Source organism: Xenopus laevis, chromosome 4L, assembly GCF_017654675.1.
Source record: "Xenopus laevis strain J_2021 chromosome 4L, Xenopus_laevis_v10.1, whole genome shotgun sequence".
NCBI classification, from domain to species: Eukaryota; Metazoa; Chordata; class Amphibia; order Anura; family Pipidae; genus Xenopus; species Xenopus laevis.
Window position 1 is genome coordinate 32,158,831 of NC_054377.1, and position 19,259 is coordinate 32,178,089.

A 19,259-nucleotide genomic window follows, 5' to 3' on the forward strand; every position below is an offset into this window, starting at 1 on the left:
CTTCCACATACAGCGTATCATTCTCTACCCAGGCATTAGCAACAGATTCATCACCCTCAGCTCCATTTATATTTTGCAGCTCTATACATAACTGCTTTTTAATTATTTGGCTAGGGGTGAAAAGTAACCCCTTTTTTATCTTATAAAGACAATACCATAAAGAGAGAGAGAGAGAGAGAGAGAGAGAGAGAGAGAGAGAGAGAGAGAGAGAGAGAGAGAAATTTATTAGTTCTTGCAATAAGGTGTGTTTAGCATTCTGAATTTGGGATTCAGCTGAATCCTAGCCCTTTTCCCAGGATTTGGATTCTGCCGAATCCTTAGACTTTGGGGTCAGTTTAGCTGTACATAGTACAACTACTGGTCTGCTAAAGGCAAACTTAAATATGAAACTTAAGGTTCAGATTCAGTTCGGTAAATGGCCAAACCTTTTGAAGGATAAAAAATGCATTTGGATACTTATATGGATTTGGTGCATATCTAATTGCAATATACAGTGGAGACCATTGTCAAAAGAGACAACAATGCTGCAAAACAGGTCATTGCCTTTACTTTGTTGCACTGAAGAAAATATAAACAGGGTGTTTTTTCATCATATAGCAAAACAAAAATTACATCTTGGAATATACTGTAGCCTACTTAACTACCCCAGGGCCCCTAACAATGAAACAGTGAAACAATTACTTTTTTAAATGTTATTTCCATTGTATTTAAACTAACTCTCCTAACTACAAGAGGTGAGAAGAAGGAGAAGTAATGCTAAAAACAAAAGAACTTACCTAATAGTATTTTAAAATGAAAAGAATGGAGAATAATCAGAACAAATATTTAGTGGCTATACTATATATCAATAAAAAGAGAGACGATAATAGCCTATCCAGTTGGTGTAAATAATAACAGGCTTTAAACCCTTAACTGTCAGGGGTCATAATATCTGCAGTTCTACCACTCAGGGACAACATTTTATGCTTATAGGTTCTGTACTGTACCATTAGAATTGAATGTTGCTAGGCAACCTATAATTCTGATAGAGATAGAACCAACAAACAGTAAAAGGGTTAAGAGGGACAGGACCCGGATGATTTGCTTTTCATATAGTATAGCTTTAACCTCAAGGGAGTGCATATTCAAGTTTAATGCCACTCTGATGAACTGAAGAAGCCACTTGAATGAGTGGTAATGCAATAACACTTGGGAAAAAGTCGATATGCATGTGCTTTTGTGGGGATTTGAGAAAACACTGCTGCAATACTTAACCTCACCTGACAGAAACTAGACTTGGTGCAGTGTATAAAACTGGAATACTGGGAGAACAGTTAAGGATAACCACATACGTACCTGCAAACCATCAAGAGAATAAAAAGAAAAGAGATTAAATTAAATCAAAGGGGCAACACAGAAACATTAAACATGGAAAGATCTAGTAGGCAAATAGATAAATGTACATATATAATATTAAAAGGTTGTAATAAGAAAAATCACACTTATAATTACTGAGTTAGGTTAAAATAGGGATAAATGTATTAAGTTCACTGTCCATGATAGGGGAGGGGGGTTAGAGTACAGAATTTATTCCTGACAAATGCAGCACTACCTAGAAAATGGTTAAGTTCAAGAGAAAACACCAGTTGTTACTTCCTTGCCAAAAGGGATTTTCTGTTCCCCATGAAAACAAGCAAGACAAAACCGCTATCAGCTATTAGAGGAGTATGCCTTTGAAGATCCCACTACCTTCATTTATATAGGAAAGCAATCAATCTTATTTAAATGTTTACATTTATTGTTTTACTATTATTCCTAGTTAAATAAATAGAGAACTCTAACAACTTAATTTCCAAAACACATTTAAAATGTGCATATTTGCCTGCAAGATGGTTGTGGGTATCTATTCATAGATAATTCAGTGGACTTCCAGCATGCCATTTGATGTTAAAAATATATATATATAAAAAATAAATGACATATATATATATACGACTTACTGTAATGGTTGTGTGATAGACTCCATTTACTATACAGAAAAGTAGGGAGGAAAAGCATTGCAATAAAGTATTATAAACAGAAATTAGTGATGCACAGAATTCATGATTCTGCCTTTTTTTAGCAGGTTTCGGATTTGTCCGAATCAAAAACACATCACTTTTCATTACACAATCAAGGAAGTAAAAAATTATTTAAAAAATTGTGTAACATGTTTTTTGGACTATCCCGGCCAACGGTGTTAACAACCAGCTAGTATACTAGAGCATGGCTTACACTGGACTCTATAACTTAAAGCAGGGCCTTTACAAATGGAAGTATTGAAGGTGCGGTGTAGTGCTTTAACAAATAAAGACTGGCTTAACTGGGCCTTGGTGTACCCAGGCTCAATGGAGACATCCGGATGGGTCAGATATCAGGAGCCAAAGAGGAAGAGCTCCCTGTTCACAACCACTATACCAAGCTGTGACAGGAAGTGGTCACACCTCTTGGCCAATAGCATAACTATGCAAATTACAACTAGCTACATGGGCATCTGCCCAGCAACTAGGGAGATTAGGAAGTGTAGGGATTTAAAGTCATGGGGGCATATTAACCCTATGGATCCCTACAATTGCATATGCAAATTATGGTTTGGATTCGATTTGGGATACAGACAAATTATGAAGGATTCAGAAATTGGCTGAATCTCAAAATAGTGAATTATGTGCATCGCTAGCAGAAATTAATTAAGTGCCATATGGTAAGAAATATGGACTCAAGGAGGTCCCTGCCCTTTAGAACATACAATCTAAGTATACAATCATGGAATTTTACATAGCTAGTGTTGAATAATTTATACAAAAAATAAATGTCGATGCCAATGTGAGAAATTTGAGTTCCCATCTAAGTAGGGGCATCCCACTAAAATTCCTTGTGCCAACATGCTGAATTTGGGTTGTAATCTGCTCGGTTCTTTCAGTCATGCAGTTTATAATGGAAAACTTGGTTGCTTCACAGGTCTTTTGTGGGGACTGAGCTATCAAAAATGATGTGATGAAAGTATCTAGTAGAAATAAGTCAAAGGCAGCTGGACATTTAGGGGATTATTTATAATAGTCAAATTTATCTCAATATTTTCTGCTACAAACGCCGATCAAATCTGCTCAGGGTTTTTATGCTTATTTATTATTACATTTTCCCGAAAATTTGCTTTGCGGGAAAAATCAGATTTTCACAAATTTTTCAGACTTTTTCATCCGATTTTCACGATTTTTGTGATATTTTCATAATATTCATCCGAAAACTTCAGGGTATTGACCGAAACCCAGGGTACATCAAAAAATCGTTGGGACTTCTCCCATTGACTTATATGCAACCTCGATATGTCTGAGATGCTGGATCTTCAGATTCTGACTTTTCCATCCTCTGGTTTAATAAATTCCGAAAAATTTTTTGGGATTTTTGCTTTCGGAGTTTAGTAAATAACCCCCTTAGAGTTTTTCTTGAAAACACTTCACCACTCATCTGGTTCTTCAGTTAACACTTGAACCAAAGAAGCCACACTGATGAGTGGTGAAAAATTTCAAGAAAAACTCTAGATGTTCAGTTGCCTTTGACTTAATTCTACTAGATCAGGGATCCCCAACCTTTTGAATCCGTGAGCAACATTCAGAAGTAAAAGGAGTTGGGGAGCAACACAAGCATGAAAAATGTTCCTGGGGTGCAAAATAAGTGCTGTGATTGGCCATATAGTAGCCCCTATGTGGATTGTCAACCCACATTGAGACTCTGTTTGACAGTACACCTGGTTTTTATACAAACAAACCTTGCTCCCAAGCCAGGAATTCAAAAATAAGCACCTACTTTGAGGCCACTGGGAGCAACATCCAAGAGGTTGGAGAGCAACATGTTGCTCACGATCTACTGGTTGCGGAATCACTGTACTAGATAAATGAGAATCTTCATAGACAGATGTAATGAAAGGAATATAGTGCATAGTTCTGATGTGTAAGAACACATCACTTAGGATCATTGTCAAGGGAATAACAACAGGGAAACCAGAGCCCTCAATGAGAATAGGCAATATAGAAAGACAAAATAGAGATAGACGAAATACCACAAGTATTTTTTAAACCCATTTCATTGCTCAAGATCAAAGATATACTATTCTGCGATACACTGAAGGTTATATTCTGGTGATGCATATAAGAAACACTCCTACGTCTGGACCATGCACAGCTCTGTGCAAGCTTCAGTTTCAAGTAGGAGTGCACCATATCCACTAATTTAGAATTCAGCTGAATCTTTCATAAAAGATTCAGATAAATTCCTGAACCAAATCTGACCCTAATTTGCATATGTAAATTAGGGCAAAGATGGGTTAAAACTGCACAAAAAAAAAATCAGTTTCCTTGTTTGTGTGATGAAAAGTTTCACAAATTTCACAGTCAGCACCCTCACCTCCAAATTACTTTAATGCGATGCACGTCCAACGGTTTCCAACTTCAATCCGTTCATCGAACCAAATATAGTAATTGACGGCACCAGTCAGCGGTTTGTTATCTTAAAATGCCTTTATTGGGACATAGGCTCTGACCCCCAAACACCCGGCAACGTTTCAGACCACTCTCTGTCTTTTCTGAGTGGCTTGAGAAAAGACCGAGAGTGGTCTGAAACGTTGCCGGGTGTTTGGGGTCAGAGCCTATGTCCGAATAAAGGCATTTTAAGATAACAAACCGCTGACTGGTGCCGTCAATTACTATATTTTGTGTGATGAAAAGTCACAGGTTTTAAACATTCATTTGGATTTTGTCAAATTATAGTAACTTAGTAAGTTTGGTTGAAGAAACTCAAGTTCAACCTTTTAAATTCATTTATAACCTGCCTAACTGCTAGTTGATCCAGAGGAAGGCAAAAAAAAAAACGTTTGAAGCCTCTTCAAAGGAAAAATTCCTTCCTGACTTCAAGATTCTTCTAGTCGGACTGGGTGTCCTCTTGTCAGCTGTAAGGACCTACTGGTAAATAAAGTATTAGAGAGGTTATTGTACAATCCCCATGTATATTTATACATAGCTATCATATTCCCTCCCCTTAAGCGTCTCTTCTCCAGCGTGAACATCCCCAACTTGACCAGTCTTTTCTCATAGCTGAAATTGTTCATACCTTTTACCAGCTTAGGTGCCCTTCTCTGAACCCTCTCTAATTCAACATGTCCCATTTGAGCACTGCAGACAGGCCTTAATTTGTGTAAAGGCCACCTAGGCCCAGGCCTAGGGTGGCAGGATTTTAGGGGGGTGGCATGCTGCCCAACCACACCCACATTGGTTCAAAAACACTGGGGATGCGCTGGAGATACAATCATTTTTTAAATTTCCCGTGTGCCAATCCCCATTGCTCCAGTCCAGATGATGAAAATTTGCACGAGTAAAGGGGAGGGGACAGGGGCGATGAACGGCAGTGGGCCTAGGGGCGCACACTTTGTAAATCCAGCCCTGACTACAGAACAAAAGTGCACAGCATATTTTTGATGGGGCCTTACCGGTGTTCTGTACAGTGGAAGAATAAACCCCCGCCTCCTGCGAACCTCCCTTTTAAAACAGCTCAACAACTTGTTTGCCCTTGAAGCTGCTGACTGGCATTGTTTGCTACAGCCACTTTATTATCTACAAGGACTCCAATGTCCTTTTCCATAATGGATTTGCCCAGTGCAATCCCATTAAGGGTATAAGTGGCTTGGATATTTTTACATCCAAGATGCATGACTTTACATTTATCAACATTGAAACTCATCTGCCACTTAGCTGCCCAGATTGCCAGTTTGCCAAGATCCTGCTGCAAGGATGCCACATCCTGTATGGAATTAATTGGGCTGCATATTTTTGTGTCATCTGTACACACTAATACATTACTTACAATACCCCCCTAGGTCATTAATGAACAAGTTAAATACAAAATACAGATCCCAGGAGGGACCCCACTAAGAACCTTACTCCAAGTAGAGAATGTAACATTAACAACCTCCCTCTGTAGCCAGTTTCCTATCCATGTGCAAATAACCGTAGTTTAGAAAGCAGTCATTTGTGAGGCACTGTATCAAAAGCTTTAGTAAAATCCAAATATCACATCTACAGCTCCCCTGCTGTCATCTTACTTACAGTACCTCATCATAAAAAGCAATCAAATTTGTCTGACATGACCTATCCTTCATAAAGCCACGCTGATTGCTGCTCATAATGCCATTCACTAGGACAACATTTTGCATGTGATCCCTTAACAAGCCTTCAAATAATTTGCCCACCACGGATGTCAAACTTAATGGCCTATAATTGCCAGGCTGAGATCATAATCCATTTTCAAATTTAGGAATTGCATCAGCTTTCCTCCAATCCATAGGTACCATACCAGATGAAAGTGAGTCTGAGAAAATCAGTAATAGAGGCCAATCTAAAACTGAACTAAGCTCTCTTAGAACCTGAGGGTGTATTCCATGTGGTTCTGGCACCTTGTTCACATAATTTTTAGTAAAGCTTTATGAATCATATCCTGAGTCAGCCACTGACTAGATTGAGCTAAACCAACAGTGCAGCTATGAGGTGGGTCTGGGAACTCTGACTCCTCTATTGTATACACAATAACTGAAAATAACTGATTCAGCACATATGCCTTTTCTGTCTTTGTTACCACCATACTGCTGCCATTATTTTAAAAGGGCAACACTCTCAACCTGCATCTTTTTAATATTAATATAAGTAAAAAGCATATGGGGTTAGTCTTAGCCTCTGCCGTAATACGCTCCTCATTTCCAATCTTTTCCTTTTTCCTTGCTGTTTTACAACATTTATTATAGTGTTTATATTCATTAAATGCAACTTTTGTCCCCACAGACTTGTAGTTTTTAAATGCCTTTCTCTTCATTCCTATAAACTTGTTTACTTCTATATTAAGCCACATAGGGTGGTTCTAGGTGCTTCTACATTTACTTCTTAAGGGAATAAATTGAGAACACTAACAATTTAATATCATTTTAATTGACAACCATTACTGTTCTGTGTTTTTAGCAGAAAACATAATGCCCCAATCGATCCAGGACCAGATGTAACACACCAGCCAGTTTTAGACCAGCCTCTATTTCTTATTTTCTCAGATTCTCTTTCTTCTGGTATGGATTGGAGGAAAGCAGATGTCATTTCTATATTAAAAAGACATTAAAAGAGATTATCTCAGCCTGGCAATTATAGGCTTGTAAGTTTGACACCTATGGTGGGCTATTTGAAGGCTTTTTAAGGGATCACATTCAAAATTTTGTTCTAGTGAATGGCATTATGAGCAGAAATCAGCATGGCTTTATGAAAGATATGTCATTTCAGACAAATTTGATGGCTTTTTATGATCATAGTCCTACACTAGGCAATTCTATAATGGAAAAGGACCTTGTAGTTTTTGTAGATAATAAACTTGGCTATAGCAAGCAATGCTTGTTAGTGGCATCAAGGGCAAATAATGTCTTAAGCTGTATTAAAAGGGGCATAGATTCACAGGAGGGAGGGGTTATTGTTTCATTGTACAGAGCACTGGTAAGGCCCCTTCTATAATATGCTGTTCATTTTTGTTCTCTAGTGCTCAAACAGGACATTATTAAATGAGAGTGAGTCCAGAGAAGGGCAACTAAGCTGGTAAAAGATATGGAACATTTAAGCTATGAGGAAAGACTGGCTGAACGTTGGGGTTGTTCAGGTGCTTGATAAACATGTGCCTTTTTTCGAACTTACTTACTATGCAACTACATTATATACTGGATTTAAAAGTGTATCATAAAACCTGCAGGCATTTCTATTGTAGTTTTAAGCATATGTTTTTTTCCCTTCTGGTTCTTGGGTTATGTTATTTTTATTCCTTACACTTGGATGGTGGATCTAATAAATGTGATTTTTTTTTGTGGGTGTTATGGGAATCAATTTACAAATGTTGAGCTCTTTAATGTGTGTTCATGGTTATATCATTTTTACATCAATTTATCTGGCTCATATAAAATATTGATAGTCAAGTGCTATTATTAACTGTAATGATTATTAGATACTATTTTTTTCCACTGCTTTTTTTGTTGCTTTATATGATCTTTCCAAATAATTTATAATCACAGTAAGTCTTGATTTTACTGGAACTACATTTTTTTTTGCTTGATTTGTTACTATTGGGGAAAAAACGTTTTTCTTTTTTCTCTGTGGATACATGTAGATACATACATTATGTCTTTGATTTGGGCAATGGACCTTCTCTGATGAAGGGCAACTCAGAACGACCATTAAATGATAACCAATGGCACAGTGTGGCAATATCTCGAGATCCAGGAAATGTTCATACATTGAGAATTGATGGAAGGACAGTCACACAGCATTCCACAGGAGCCAGCAATCTAGATTTAAAGGGTAAGAAATAGCAAATTAATTCCATTCCCATGATATTAGCATTTTGACTGCCAAAATGTCTTAATATTTGGTATGTTATCATTTTACCTTAATTACTGGCGTGTGCTCTCTGGCATTGATTCTACATGTCTTTGCAGAAGCCAAGTATTCATATAGGGTCCAAAATTCTTATAGAGCATTTCAGCAAGGTTGGGGGCTGTGGGTTAAAGGAAACGACAAAAAAAATGTTGTTGGCCTTGGCATTTTTGTGTGTAAAGAGAACTTGCACGACCCTTTTACTGGGGAGTGGAAATAGAATTTATGTAGGTGCAAGTTCTTATTCGTTTTATAAAAGAACAAAGGTTACATAAGCATGCAAGAAACTCACTGTGCTTGGAATTATACTCAACAGTTAGTGAATTCAAACGTACAGCTGTTAGATGTATTTTTGATGCTGCCAGCACATTATTTTCATGAATTCGTGTAGTTACTTATTACCTATTATCACTTTTCCTAATAAGGCTGATAACCTAGAACCCATGTTTTATTATTAATAGGTGAATTATATATTGGTGGGCTCCCAAGAAATATGTATGTCAGTTTACCTAAACTTGTGGCATCTCGAGATGGTTTCCAGGGTTGTCTTGCCTCTGTGGACCTCAATGGCCGTCTCCCCGAACTCCTAAATGATGCACTCCACCGAGTAGGCCCTGTGAAGAGGGGTTGTGATGGTAAGATAATAGAAAATCATGCAAATACTATACTTTATTGACAAGAATACAAATGTACTATACTCTTTAAAGTGTTAATGAACACAAAAAATGTAATTTAAAAGCACCCCTAATGAAGACATTCTTTATTAAAAATGTTATCTTTGTCTGGAAGATATATTTTGGAAAATATATCTTAAAGGGAGTAATATCACTTTTTATGGGCTGCATACATCACTCTTCAATTGATAACAGAAATAATACACTATTATTCAGATATAAAACCCTTTAATATATCTTGCTTAATGGGAATAGGCTTGCATTGGTAGTAGACTAGTCATCTGTAAACATCATAGCTAGGTCTCTGTCTGAATTCTCCTGCTGAAGACTGCTTGATGCTTACAAAGTCTACAGAAGAAATTTGCTCCAAGATTTTTTTTTGTTTTTTTTAAATTATTGATATTTTTGTTCTATGTCTCCCAGGATTTTAATTTTTTACTGTTATGTGGTTGTTAGGCCCTAGTACAACATGCTCGGAGGAGTCTTGTGGAAATCTTGGGGTGTGTCTCCAGCAGTGGGACGGTTTCATGTGTGACTGCACCATGACATCTTATGGGGGTCCACTCTGCAATGATCGTAAGTTGCTATAGAAATAGAAATTATTTATGATTTATTATTTTAATTGTTATCTCTATATATGTTCTCTATTTCAGATTTAGCCTTTATTTACATATTTAATTTCTAGCACATACTGTACCTACAGACATAACTCATCATTTACACTGCAAATAAAATCTGTCTTCCAATACATTCTATTAATACCCATATGATGTTTATTTTATCTTATAGCGCTAACACAATCATAATAAAGTATTAAGCACTATAGATACATAGTATATAAGGTATAGATACAGTATCTAAATATACATATACTGCATTTTACTACTAGCCTCTTTTTATTGAAGATAGGAAGCTCAGTTACCTTAAGCCAAATAATGCATACTGTGTACTGTATTCATGTATAACTTTATTTATAAAGCACTATTAGGATACACCGCTCTGTACAATTTTAAAATATAGCAAATTATTATGCCAATGAAAGACATAAATAAGGGCACTTGCATAAAAAGTAATGCATTTTAATCATCTTGATCTTACTATAACACCCCGATTATCTATTGCAAATAAATCTCATTTGGATGATGGCTGACCTCTTGAAATGTGTTATGCAAGAAGATCAAGTAAAAGTTCTACAGCACACTTTTTACGACTAAAAGCTGTCAATGGTTTAGAACGTTTTAAGATTTCAGACAAACAATGAACAAATGTACAATATTTTAAAAAAAATGTAACACTTTGTAGGATTTATATTGTTATAATCTAATTTAAATTAAGCATCAAAGATTTACTGCAGCTTGCACAGACATAAAAAGAAAATTATTTTTAAATTCCACATATTCCATAGATAGGTCAGAATTATGAGTTATTTAAGCAGCATGGTATAATAAGTATTTGTGTTTTCATTAGCTGGTACATCTAAGCCAAAGAGACATTGACTTCTGCCTTCTGAGACCCGTGAATTTCTATGAACAAATCATTGCGTTCTATATTTCAGTTAGAGTCAGATTGTTTGCCCTTTCAAAGTTTTATAACAAAATGGGCTCATTAAAGGTAAACTCACTGCAGATCACTTTGAGTAAAACAGACAGTTCACATTTCTTTCTCCCTGTGTACATCATGTTAATAGAAAAGCTGGCAGACGGGCAACTTGATCTGAAATTGTTATGCTGTACTATTGTGTTATGAAATATTTAAATTAATCCAGCCCTGTGGGGGTTTCTTTTCCTTCTTCAAAGGTCAAAAAGGCCAAAATAAAAATGTAGTGTGTTTTATCATGTCGCATCTGGAAATTCATGTCACAATAATAAATATGATGATGTGTTTTAATTTGCTGTACATTTTGAAGGATTTGTAGTAAAGGACAATTCCACAAGTAATTTTGTGTCTACGTGGTAGATGTATTGCTTATTTCATATTTTCAAATATTCCGTTCCACCTTACCTGCCATTTCATAGTGACATACAGTAGCTGCTGAAATTTAGAAAAAGCCCATCCATCAAGCCAAATCCTTCCTGTATCTAACTGTCATTAACATTTTAGCTGACCCAGATAAGAAGAAATTACAGCTAGCTAATTTGATTTAAAGGGTTACTGTCCTTTGAAGTGCAAATAGAAGATTGAGACAAATATAACACTATTAGAATTGTAATTATAATATAGGAGAAGCTACTTATACTCATGATGCCTGATTCTGTGCTTGCACAAAACTTTCATGCGCATACAGTCCGGCAGCCACAACCCCAGCTATTCCTTTCAGATTGCCCTGTCATTAACTACAGGGCTTTACTTTGGCTTATCTCCATTAATTTAGGACATGTGTGATTTCACAAATTATGTTTTGTCTCTGGTAAGTGGTAACCACTGTTTCCTGCCAATCAAAACACTTCTGGCTGCTTTCCTTTGTTATCCCGCTGTACACTGCACTCCCATCTGCCTTTTCCTGTCTGGTTTCCTCCTTTACTGTGCACCCTCAGTTCACACTGTGCAAAATATTTCTTCAATTTTTTTTCCCTGTGATGTGTACCGATATTGTCACTAAGAAAGAAAGTCATTGTAGCATTAATTATAGAAATCAGTATGCCACTGGTTGCTGGCAGTCATTATGCTGTTATTGGGAGTCAGTGTGGCAACAACTGAAGGTCACACTGCCATCTCATACCCCTTGTAAACCCTTCCTCGTTTTGTTACCGATTACTGTACTTGCAGACATATAAATTACCACTGAGGAGATATGTGCCTATCTAAAAGGACCATGTGTTTAGTTATTTAGGTCAGAAAACCCATAATATTGATATAAATATGTTAAGAATTAAAACATAAAAACATAAAAGTGTTTTAGCCAAAGGTTGAAAACAAATTAACATCATGACTGCATTGATACAACACTAGCTAGTGAATCCCAATATCTTTTACTAAGTTAAGAATTTTTTATATTTGTGTTTTATTCATTTTAATAAATTTCAAAAGCTACATTTTTTTCTCATCATCCATGTAATACAGTGACAAGTATGTAAGACAGTCAATGTCTTACTCAACGAAGCTAAGATAAGCTCTTAATTATACACATATACACATAACCTGAATAACTTCCCTGTGTATTTGGGTCTTTAAATGGTCAAGCAAACATGGTGCAAAAGAACATTTTGAAAAATACACAAAATCTGTAATTTAAAATTTCCAATAATGTTTAATTCAACTTTTTATTCAACTGGCTCATAGTAGAGAACTGGCCATTTTAATATTTCTGCAGAAGTAGACAACATTTACCAATTTCAAGCAAGTACTTTTTAAGTTGGAGCTTAGTCTGTCCACCAAGACATGTGCCTTAAAGTTTTTGTGTTTGTTTGAGATTCCATGTAATACATGTAATACAGTGTCAAGTATGTAAGACAGTCAATGTCTTACACAAGCAAGCTAAAATAAGCTCTTAATTACACACATATACTGTATAACCTGAATAACTACCATGTGTCTTTGGGTCTTTAAATAGTCAAGCAAACATGGTGCAAAATAACATTTTGAAAAATACACAAAATCTGTAATTTAAAATTTCCAATAATGTTTAATTCAACTTTTTATATAATTGATTCATAGCAGAGAACTGTCCATTTTAATATTTCTGCAGAAGTAGACAACATTTTCCAATTTCAATCAAGTACTTTTTGAGTTGGAGCTTAGTCTGTCCACCAAGAAAATGTGCCTTAAAGGAAAACTATACCCCCCAAACAATGTAGGTCTCTATTAAAAGATACTGAGTAAAACAGCTCATGTGTAAAACCCTGCTTCATATAAATGAACCATGATCATAATAATATACTTTTATAGTAGTATGTGCCATTGGGTAATCATAAATAGAAAATTGCCATTTTAAAAAATAAGGGCCGCCCCCTGAGATCGTAGGATTCACTGTGCACACATACAAACCACATGTAAGGTCACATGAGCCAATTAACAGACAGAGTTCTGCCTTTTGCTTCCTCACTTCTTCCTGTTACAGTTAGGGGCAGATGTATGAAGGGTCGAATATCGAGGGTTAATTAACCCTCGATATTCGACTAGGAACTAAAATCGTTCGACTTCGAATATCGAAGTCGAACGATTTAGCGCAAATCCTGCGATCGATCGATCGAAGGATTATTCGTTCGATCGAACGATTAAATCCTTCGAATCGAACGATTCGAAGGATTTTAATACAATGATCGAAGGAATATCCTTCGATCAAAAAATCTCAGGCAAGCCTATGGGGACCTTCCCCATAGGCTAACATTGACTTTGGTAGCTTTTAGCTGCCGAAGTAGGGGGTCGAAGTTTTTCTTAAAGAGACAGTACTTCGACTATCGAATGGTCGAATAGTCGAACGATTTTTAGTTCGAATCGTTCAATTCGAAGTCGAAGTAGTAGTCGAAGGTCGAAGTAGCCCATTCGATGGTCGAAGTAGCCCAAAAAACACTTCGAAATTCGAAGTTTTTTTATTTCGAATCCTTCACTCGAGCTTTGTAAATGTGCCCCTTAATGTTGTAGTATTTCTGGTCAGGTGATCTCTGAGGCAGCACAGATAGAGTCACAAAATGGTGGTTCAAGGCAAGAGATGTAAAAGGGCAATATTTATGTAAATATATATTCCAGTTTGGTAAGATTCTTTAATATGTCATTCAGTTTGATATAAACTATCTGTTGCTTAAGTATTCATTTTGGGGGTATAGTTTTCCTTTAAGGTTTGTGTGTTTGTTTGAGATTCCATTTGCTCCACTAAAGTCAAATTACAGATACATTACCTAGGAATTATGTTTATTTGATATTTGTTAAGTAAAAGTTAATTATATTTTTAAAGGTGAACAAGCCATATGTTAACTCAGGAAGACTTGAAAAACTGTTGAAAATAATTAAAGCTCTGGAGGACTCATCTATCATCTCAGGGCAGATTTTGCAAGCCTTGTATAATGATCATTTATGGGACATTTTTTTTTTGTCTATTTGTTTCAGGGATTTCTCATAGAAAAGGTTTTAGAGTAGCTTTCCTATGCTGGAAAAATACTAAACTGTTATTAAAGGGCTGAACTGTTAAAAAAAAGGGCTAAACTGTTAAAGTTTGAGTATGATTTTTTTTAACACAATTCAAATATGAAAATTATGATTTATTTATATATATATATATATATATATATATATATATATATATATATATATATATATATATATATATATATATATATATATATATATATATATATATATATATATATATATATATTACATAGGTAAACATTTTAAGAGCGGCTTGCCTGATGTTTTTCATTCAAAGTTACATATTTACACTTAAACATATTTCATTACAGTATTATGCTTTAAGAGCACTATTAACTGCTGCATTTAAAAAGTAAAATGTGTGTTCAAAATAGGGATGCACCAAATGCACTAATTTGGATTTGGCTGAACCCCCGAATCCTTCGAGAAAGATTCGTGCAAATACTGAACCGAATCTGAATCCTAATTTGCATATGCAAATTAGGGGTGGTAAGGGGGAAACATTTTTTACTTCCTTGTTTTGTGACAAAAAGTCACAAGATTTCCCTCCCCTAATTTGCATATGCAAATTAGGATTCGGTTTGGCTGGGCAGAAGGATTCCTAATCCTGGATTCGGTGCATCCCTAGTTCAAAACAGTATCTCTTTAAAGGGGTAACTCTCATAGACACACATTTGATTCTTTAAGCCAGTCAGGTAAATAGATCAATCATGACAATACAACATTAATTACTGGTATTAATAATAAATATTAATACCAGTAAGTTAATCATATCTGATTTGCCAAAATCTCTTGTCTCCATTGGGGGATGTACTATTCTGTAAGTTCCAAGATATGTATATACACTTACATTATTTTGTATAGCGCCTTAAAATAAATTATTATAAGTGATTAATTGTCTTGAGTATCATAATTGAGGGCACATTTAAATTTTTTTTTTAATTTAGCTGCCCTTCTTGGGAGTTATAGTGATATGAGGATTAAATAGCAGAGGTAAATTTTCAAGCCAAAGTTTATATACCTGGAGATAAATCAGTAAATATGGTGAAAGGATGTATTGGGTATCAGGATGCAAAGTTCTTGCACTCATATTAGAGATAAAAATGCTGCAATACTAGTGAATTTTCATGTTTGTGTTATTCAAAAGAAATTTATATTTTCATAGATTTTAACTTATTCAAAAAGTTATGTCATTGAATGGGCTAGTTACAGCCATAAATGAATACTTAACCTGAGCATACTTAGGGGCACATTTACTATGGGTCGAATATCGAGGCTTAATTAACCCTCGATATTCGACCATCGAAGTTAAATCCTTCAACTTCCAATATCAAAGTCAAAGGATTTAACGCAATTCGTTCGATCGAACGAAAAATGATTAAATCCTTTGAATCTAACAATTCGAAGGATTTTAATTCATCGATCGAATGATTTTCCTTCGATCGCAAATTGCTAGGAAAGCCTATTGGGACCTTCCCCATAGGCTAACATTGGTGCTCGGTAGGTTTTAGGTGCGAAGTAGGTGGTCAAAGCTTTTTTTAAAGAGACAGTACTTTGACTATCGAATGGTCAAATAGTCGAACGATTTTTAGTTTGAATTCGATGTTCGAAGTAGCCAAAAAAACCTTCGAAATTCAGAGGTTTTTTTCCTTCTAATCCTTCACTCGAGCTAAGTAAATGTGCCCCTACGTCTTCAACTTTTTTACTAGACTTATATAGTATACAATAACTATACTCTCTATAAAGAAGATTAAGGAACCCTCCTCACCTCATCTCAGCCTCTCCCAGTACCAGATTGTAATTCCCAGTCCCAGTACCAGATTTTAATATCCCATAGCCCCTGGGTAGTTATTCTTTTTAATTTTTGGAAAGGTCAGCAACACTCTGCTTATCGTACTTGTACCTGGTGAAAAGCAGGCAATTCCTTTAAGTTACTGGACTAAGACCTTTGTTACCACCATTAAGGTGTTTGGCAATGGCATATGTTCCTAAACAAATTTCCCAGGGTGCCACAGGGCCTCTAATCTACTGCACCCCTATAAATTTACAGGGTCTATTATCACATGGTCTTTGTCTTATATATTTAGGATTCTGTCTGTGCTGAAATGTGACAAAAATTAATAATGTGTACAAATAAATGTTCTCTATTAAATGGAAGAAATAATGCATAAATGTTCATTTGTTCATGTAAATTTTTTCTTATTTAGATGCATTTTCTTGTATTCATATTTGAGTGACAAATCCTTTAGTTTGCTCTGATGAGTAATATAAAACCTTCAATAAACACTAATGAAACGTTCACCAGAGTTTCATGAACAATGGAAACTGATAATGAAACATTTTTCATCTGAATATAATAGAGCAATATAAAACATTTACAGTATAATAAGAAATGTGGCTGACCAGAATAATATGCTGGTTACAGGGTAGAATATGCATTCTTCTGGTTCACAAGGTAGCAGTGAATTAAAATATTATATCCCTAGGTAATGGAAAAGATATTTTAAGGTAGTTTACTTTTTCTGAATAGTGTCAGATGAACTTGACTAGCTTATGTTAAAGAATTTCATGCATTTGGCTGCTGAAAAGTACAAAACTAAACAACATACTGTACTTTCTATTTTTAGAATATAAAAAGGCATTTGAGATTAAAGCCACCTTTGGAAGAAGAGAATCTGAATTAATTAGGATGTTAATAAGGTTCTAGAGGTCTATTTGTTGTGGTTGGAGCAGTTTTAGCTGATTACTAGGGATGTAGCGAACGTCGGAAAAAAAGTTCGCGAACATATTCGCGAACTTGCGCAAAAGCGCGAGCGGTTCGCGAACGGTTCGCGAACCCCATAGACTTCAATGGGAAGGCGAACTTTAACATCTAAAAAAAAAATTTCTGGCCAGAAAAATGATTTTAAAGTTGTTTAAAGGGTGCAACGACCTGGACAGTGGCATGCCAGAGGGGGATCAAGGGCAAAAATGTATCTGAAAAATCTGCCTGTGTGTGCTTGGAAGAGATAGTGTAGGGGGAGAGCTGTTAGTGATTTCAGGGACAGATGATAGTAAGTTTGCTGGCTAGTAATCTGCTTGATACTGCTCTGTATTGGAGGGACAGAAGTCTGCAGGGATTTGAGGGACATTTTAGCTTAGGTAGCTTTGCTGGCTAGTAATCTACTGTTCTCTTTAAACAACTGCCATACGTTGACCTTGTAGGCATTGTTTGCCCAGTTTTTTTGGACGCAGCCACTGAAGCACAGTTGCCAGAAAAAATATGCCATATAAATGCTGAAAATAGTCATTTTTTGCCATACGTTGACCTTGTAGACATTGTTTGCCCAGTTTTTTTGGTTGCAGCCACTGAAGCACAGAGGCCAGAAAAAATTAAACCAGTAGGGTTTGCACCCTAGTTTGTAACGGTGGCGGAGGGAGGAGGAGGACGCTAAAGGACAGCTGTGTGTGGAGTCATGAGGCTTGAAGAGAAGGACAGCTGCATAGAAGTCAGAACAAGTCTTCCGGCGTGCAGTAACCCTCCGAGATCCACCCCTCATTCATTTTAATAAAGGTCAGGTAATCGACACTTTTGTGACCTAGGCGAGTTCTCTTCTCAGTTACAATCCCTCCTGCTGCACTGAAGGTCCTTTCTGAGAGCACACTTGAGGCTGGGCAAGACAAGAGGTTCATGGCAAATTGTGACAGCTCTGGCCACAGATCAAGCCTGCGCACCCAGTAGTCCAGGGGTTCATCGCTCCTCAGAGTGTCGATATCTGCAGTTAATGCCAGGTAGTCCGCTACCTGCCGGTCGAGGCGTTCTTTGAGGGTGGATCCAGAAGGGTTGTGGCGCTGCCTTGGACAGAAAAACATTTGCATGTCTGACGTTACAGACTGGCCAAAGGGCTTTGTCCTTGCAGGTGTGCTCGTGGCAGGATTACTGGCACCTCTGCCCCTGGAATGTTGATGAGTTCCTGAAGTGACATCACCCTTAAAAGCATTGTACAACATGTTTTGCAGGCTGGTTTGTAAATGCCGCATCTTTTCGGACTTGTGGTATGTTGGTAACATTTCTGACACTTTATGCTTGTACCGAGGGTCTAGTAGCGTTGCGACCCAGTACAGGTCCTTCTCCTTAAGCCTCTTGATACGGGGGTCCTTCAACAGGCATGACAGCATGAAAGACCCCATTCTCACAAGGTTGGATGCAGAGCTATCCATCTCCGCTTCCTCATTATCAAGGACTGCATCATCCACGGTCTCCTCCCCCCAGCCACGTACAAGACCAGGGGTCCCCAAAAGGTCACCACTAGCCCCCTGGGAAGCCTGCTCCTGTTGGTCCTCCTCCTCCTCCTCCACAAAGCCACCTTCCTCCTCTGACTCCACTTCTGGCACCTCTCCCTGCGTTGCAGCAGGTGCCTGGGTTCGTTCTGGTGATTCCGACCAGAAATCGTGCGCTTCCAGCTCCTCGTCACGCTGGTCTACAGCCTCATCTGTCACTCGTCGCACGGCACGCTCCAGGAATAAAGCGAAGGGTATTAGGTCGCTGATGGTGCCTTCGGTGCGACTGACCATATTTGTCACCTCTTCAAAAGGTCGCATGAGCCTGCAGGCATCGCGCATAAGCACCCAGTAACGGGGGAAAAAATCCCCAGCTGTGCAGATCCAGTCCTACCACCCAGTTCAAAAAGGTACTCGTTGACGGCCCTTTGTTGTTGCAGCAGACGTTCCAACATAAGGAGCGTTGAATTCCAGCGAGTCTGGCTGTCAGAAATCAAACGCCTGACTGGCATGTTGTAGCGCTGCTGAATGTCAGCAAGGCGTGCCATGGCTGTGTAGGAACGTCTGAAATGGGCCGACACCTTTCTGGACTGGGTGAGAACGTCCTGGAATCCTGGGTACTTGGAGACAAAACGTTGGACTATTAAATTTAACACATGTGCCATGCAGGGCACATGTGTTAAATTGCCTAGTCTCAACGCTGCCAACAGATTGCTTCCATTGTCACACACCACTTTTCCGATCTGCAGTTGGTGTGGGGTCAGCCACCGATCGGCCTGTG

At 37.2% G+C, this 19,259-nt stretch overlaps 1 protein-coding gene across 13 annotated transcripts in view; it reads left to right on the forward strand.

The window, feature by feature from the left end:
- Positions 1 to 19,259, forward strand: part of LOC108713967 (neurexin-2-beta) — a 404,763-nt gene that overhangs the window by 226,561 nt on the left and 158,943 nt on the right. For all 13 annotated transcript variants that reach the window (XM_041590057.1, XM_018257736.2, XM_041590065.1 and 10 more), the window contains 3 exons: positions 8,194 to 8,384; positions 8,921 to 9,094; positions 9,590 to 9,709. In XM_041590057.1, coding sequence (XP_041445991.1) covers positions 8,194 to 8,384; positions 8,921 to 9,094; positions 9,590 to 9,709 — 485 coding nt within the window. The remainder of the gene's footprint in view (positions 1 to 8,193; positions 8,385 to 8,920; positions 9,095 to 9,589; positions 9,710 to 19,259) is intronic.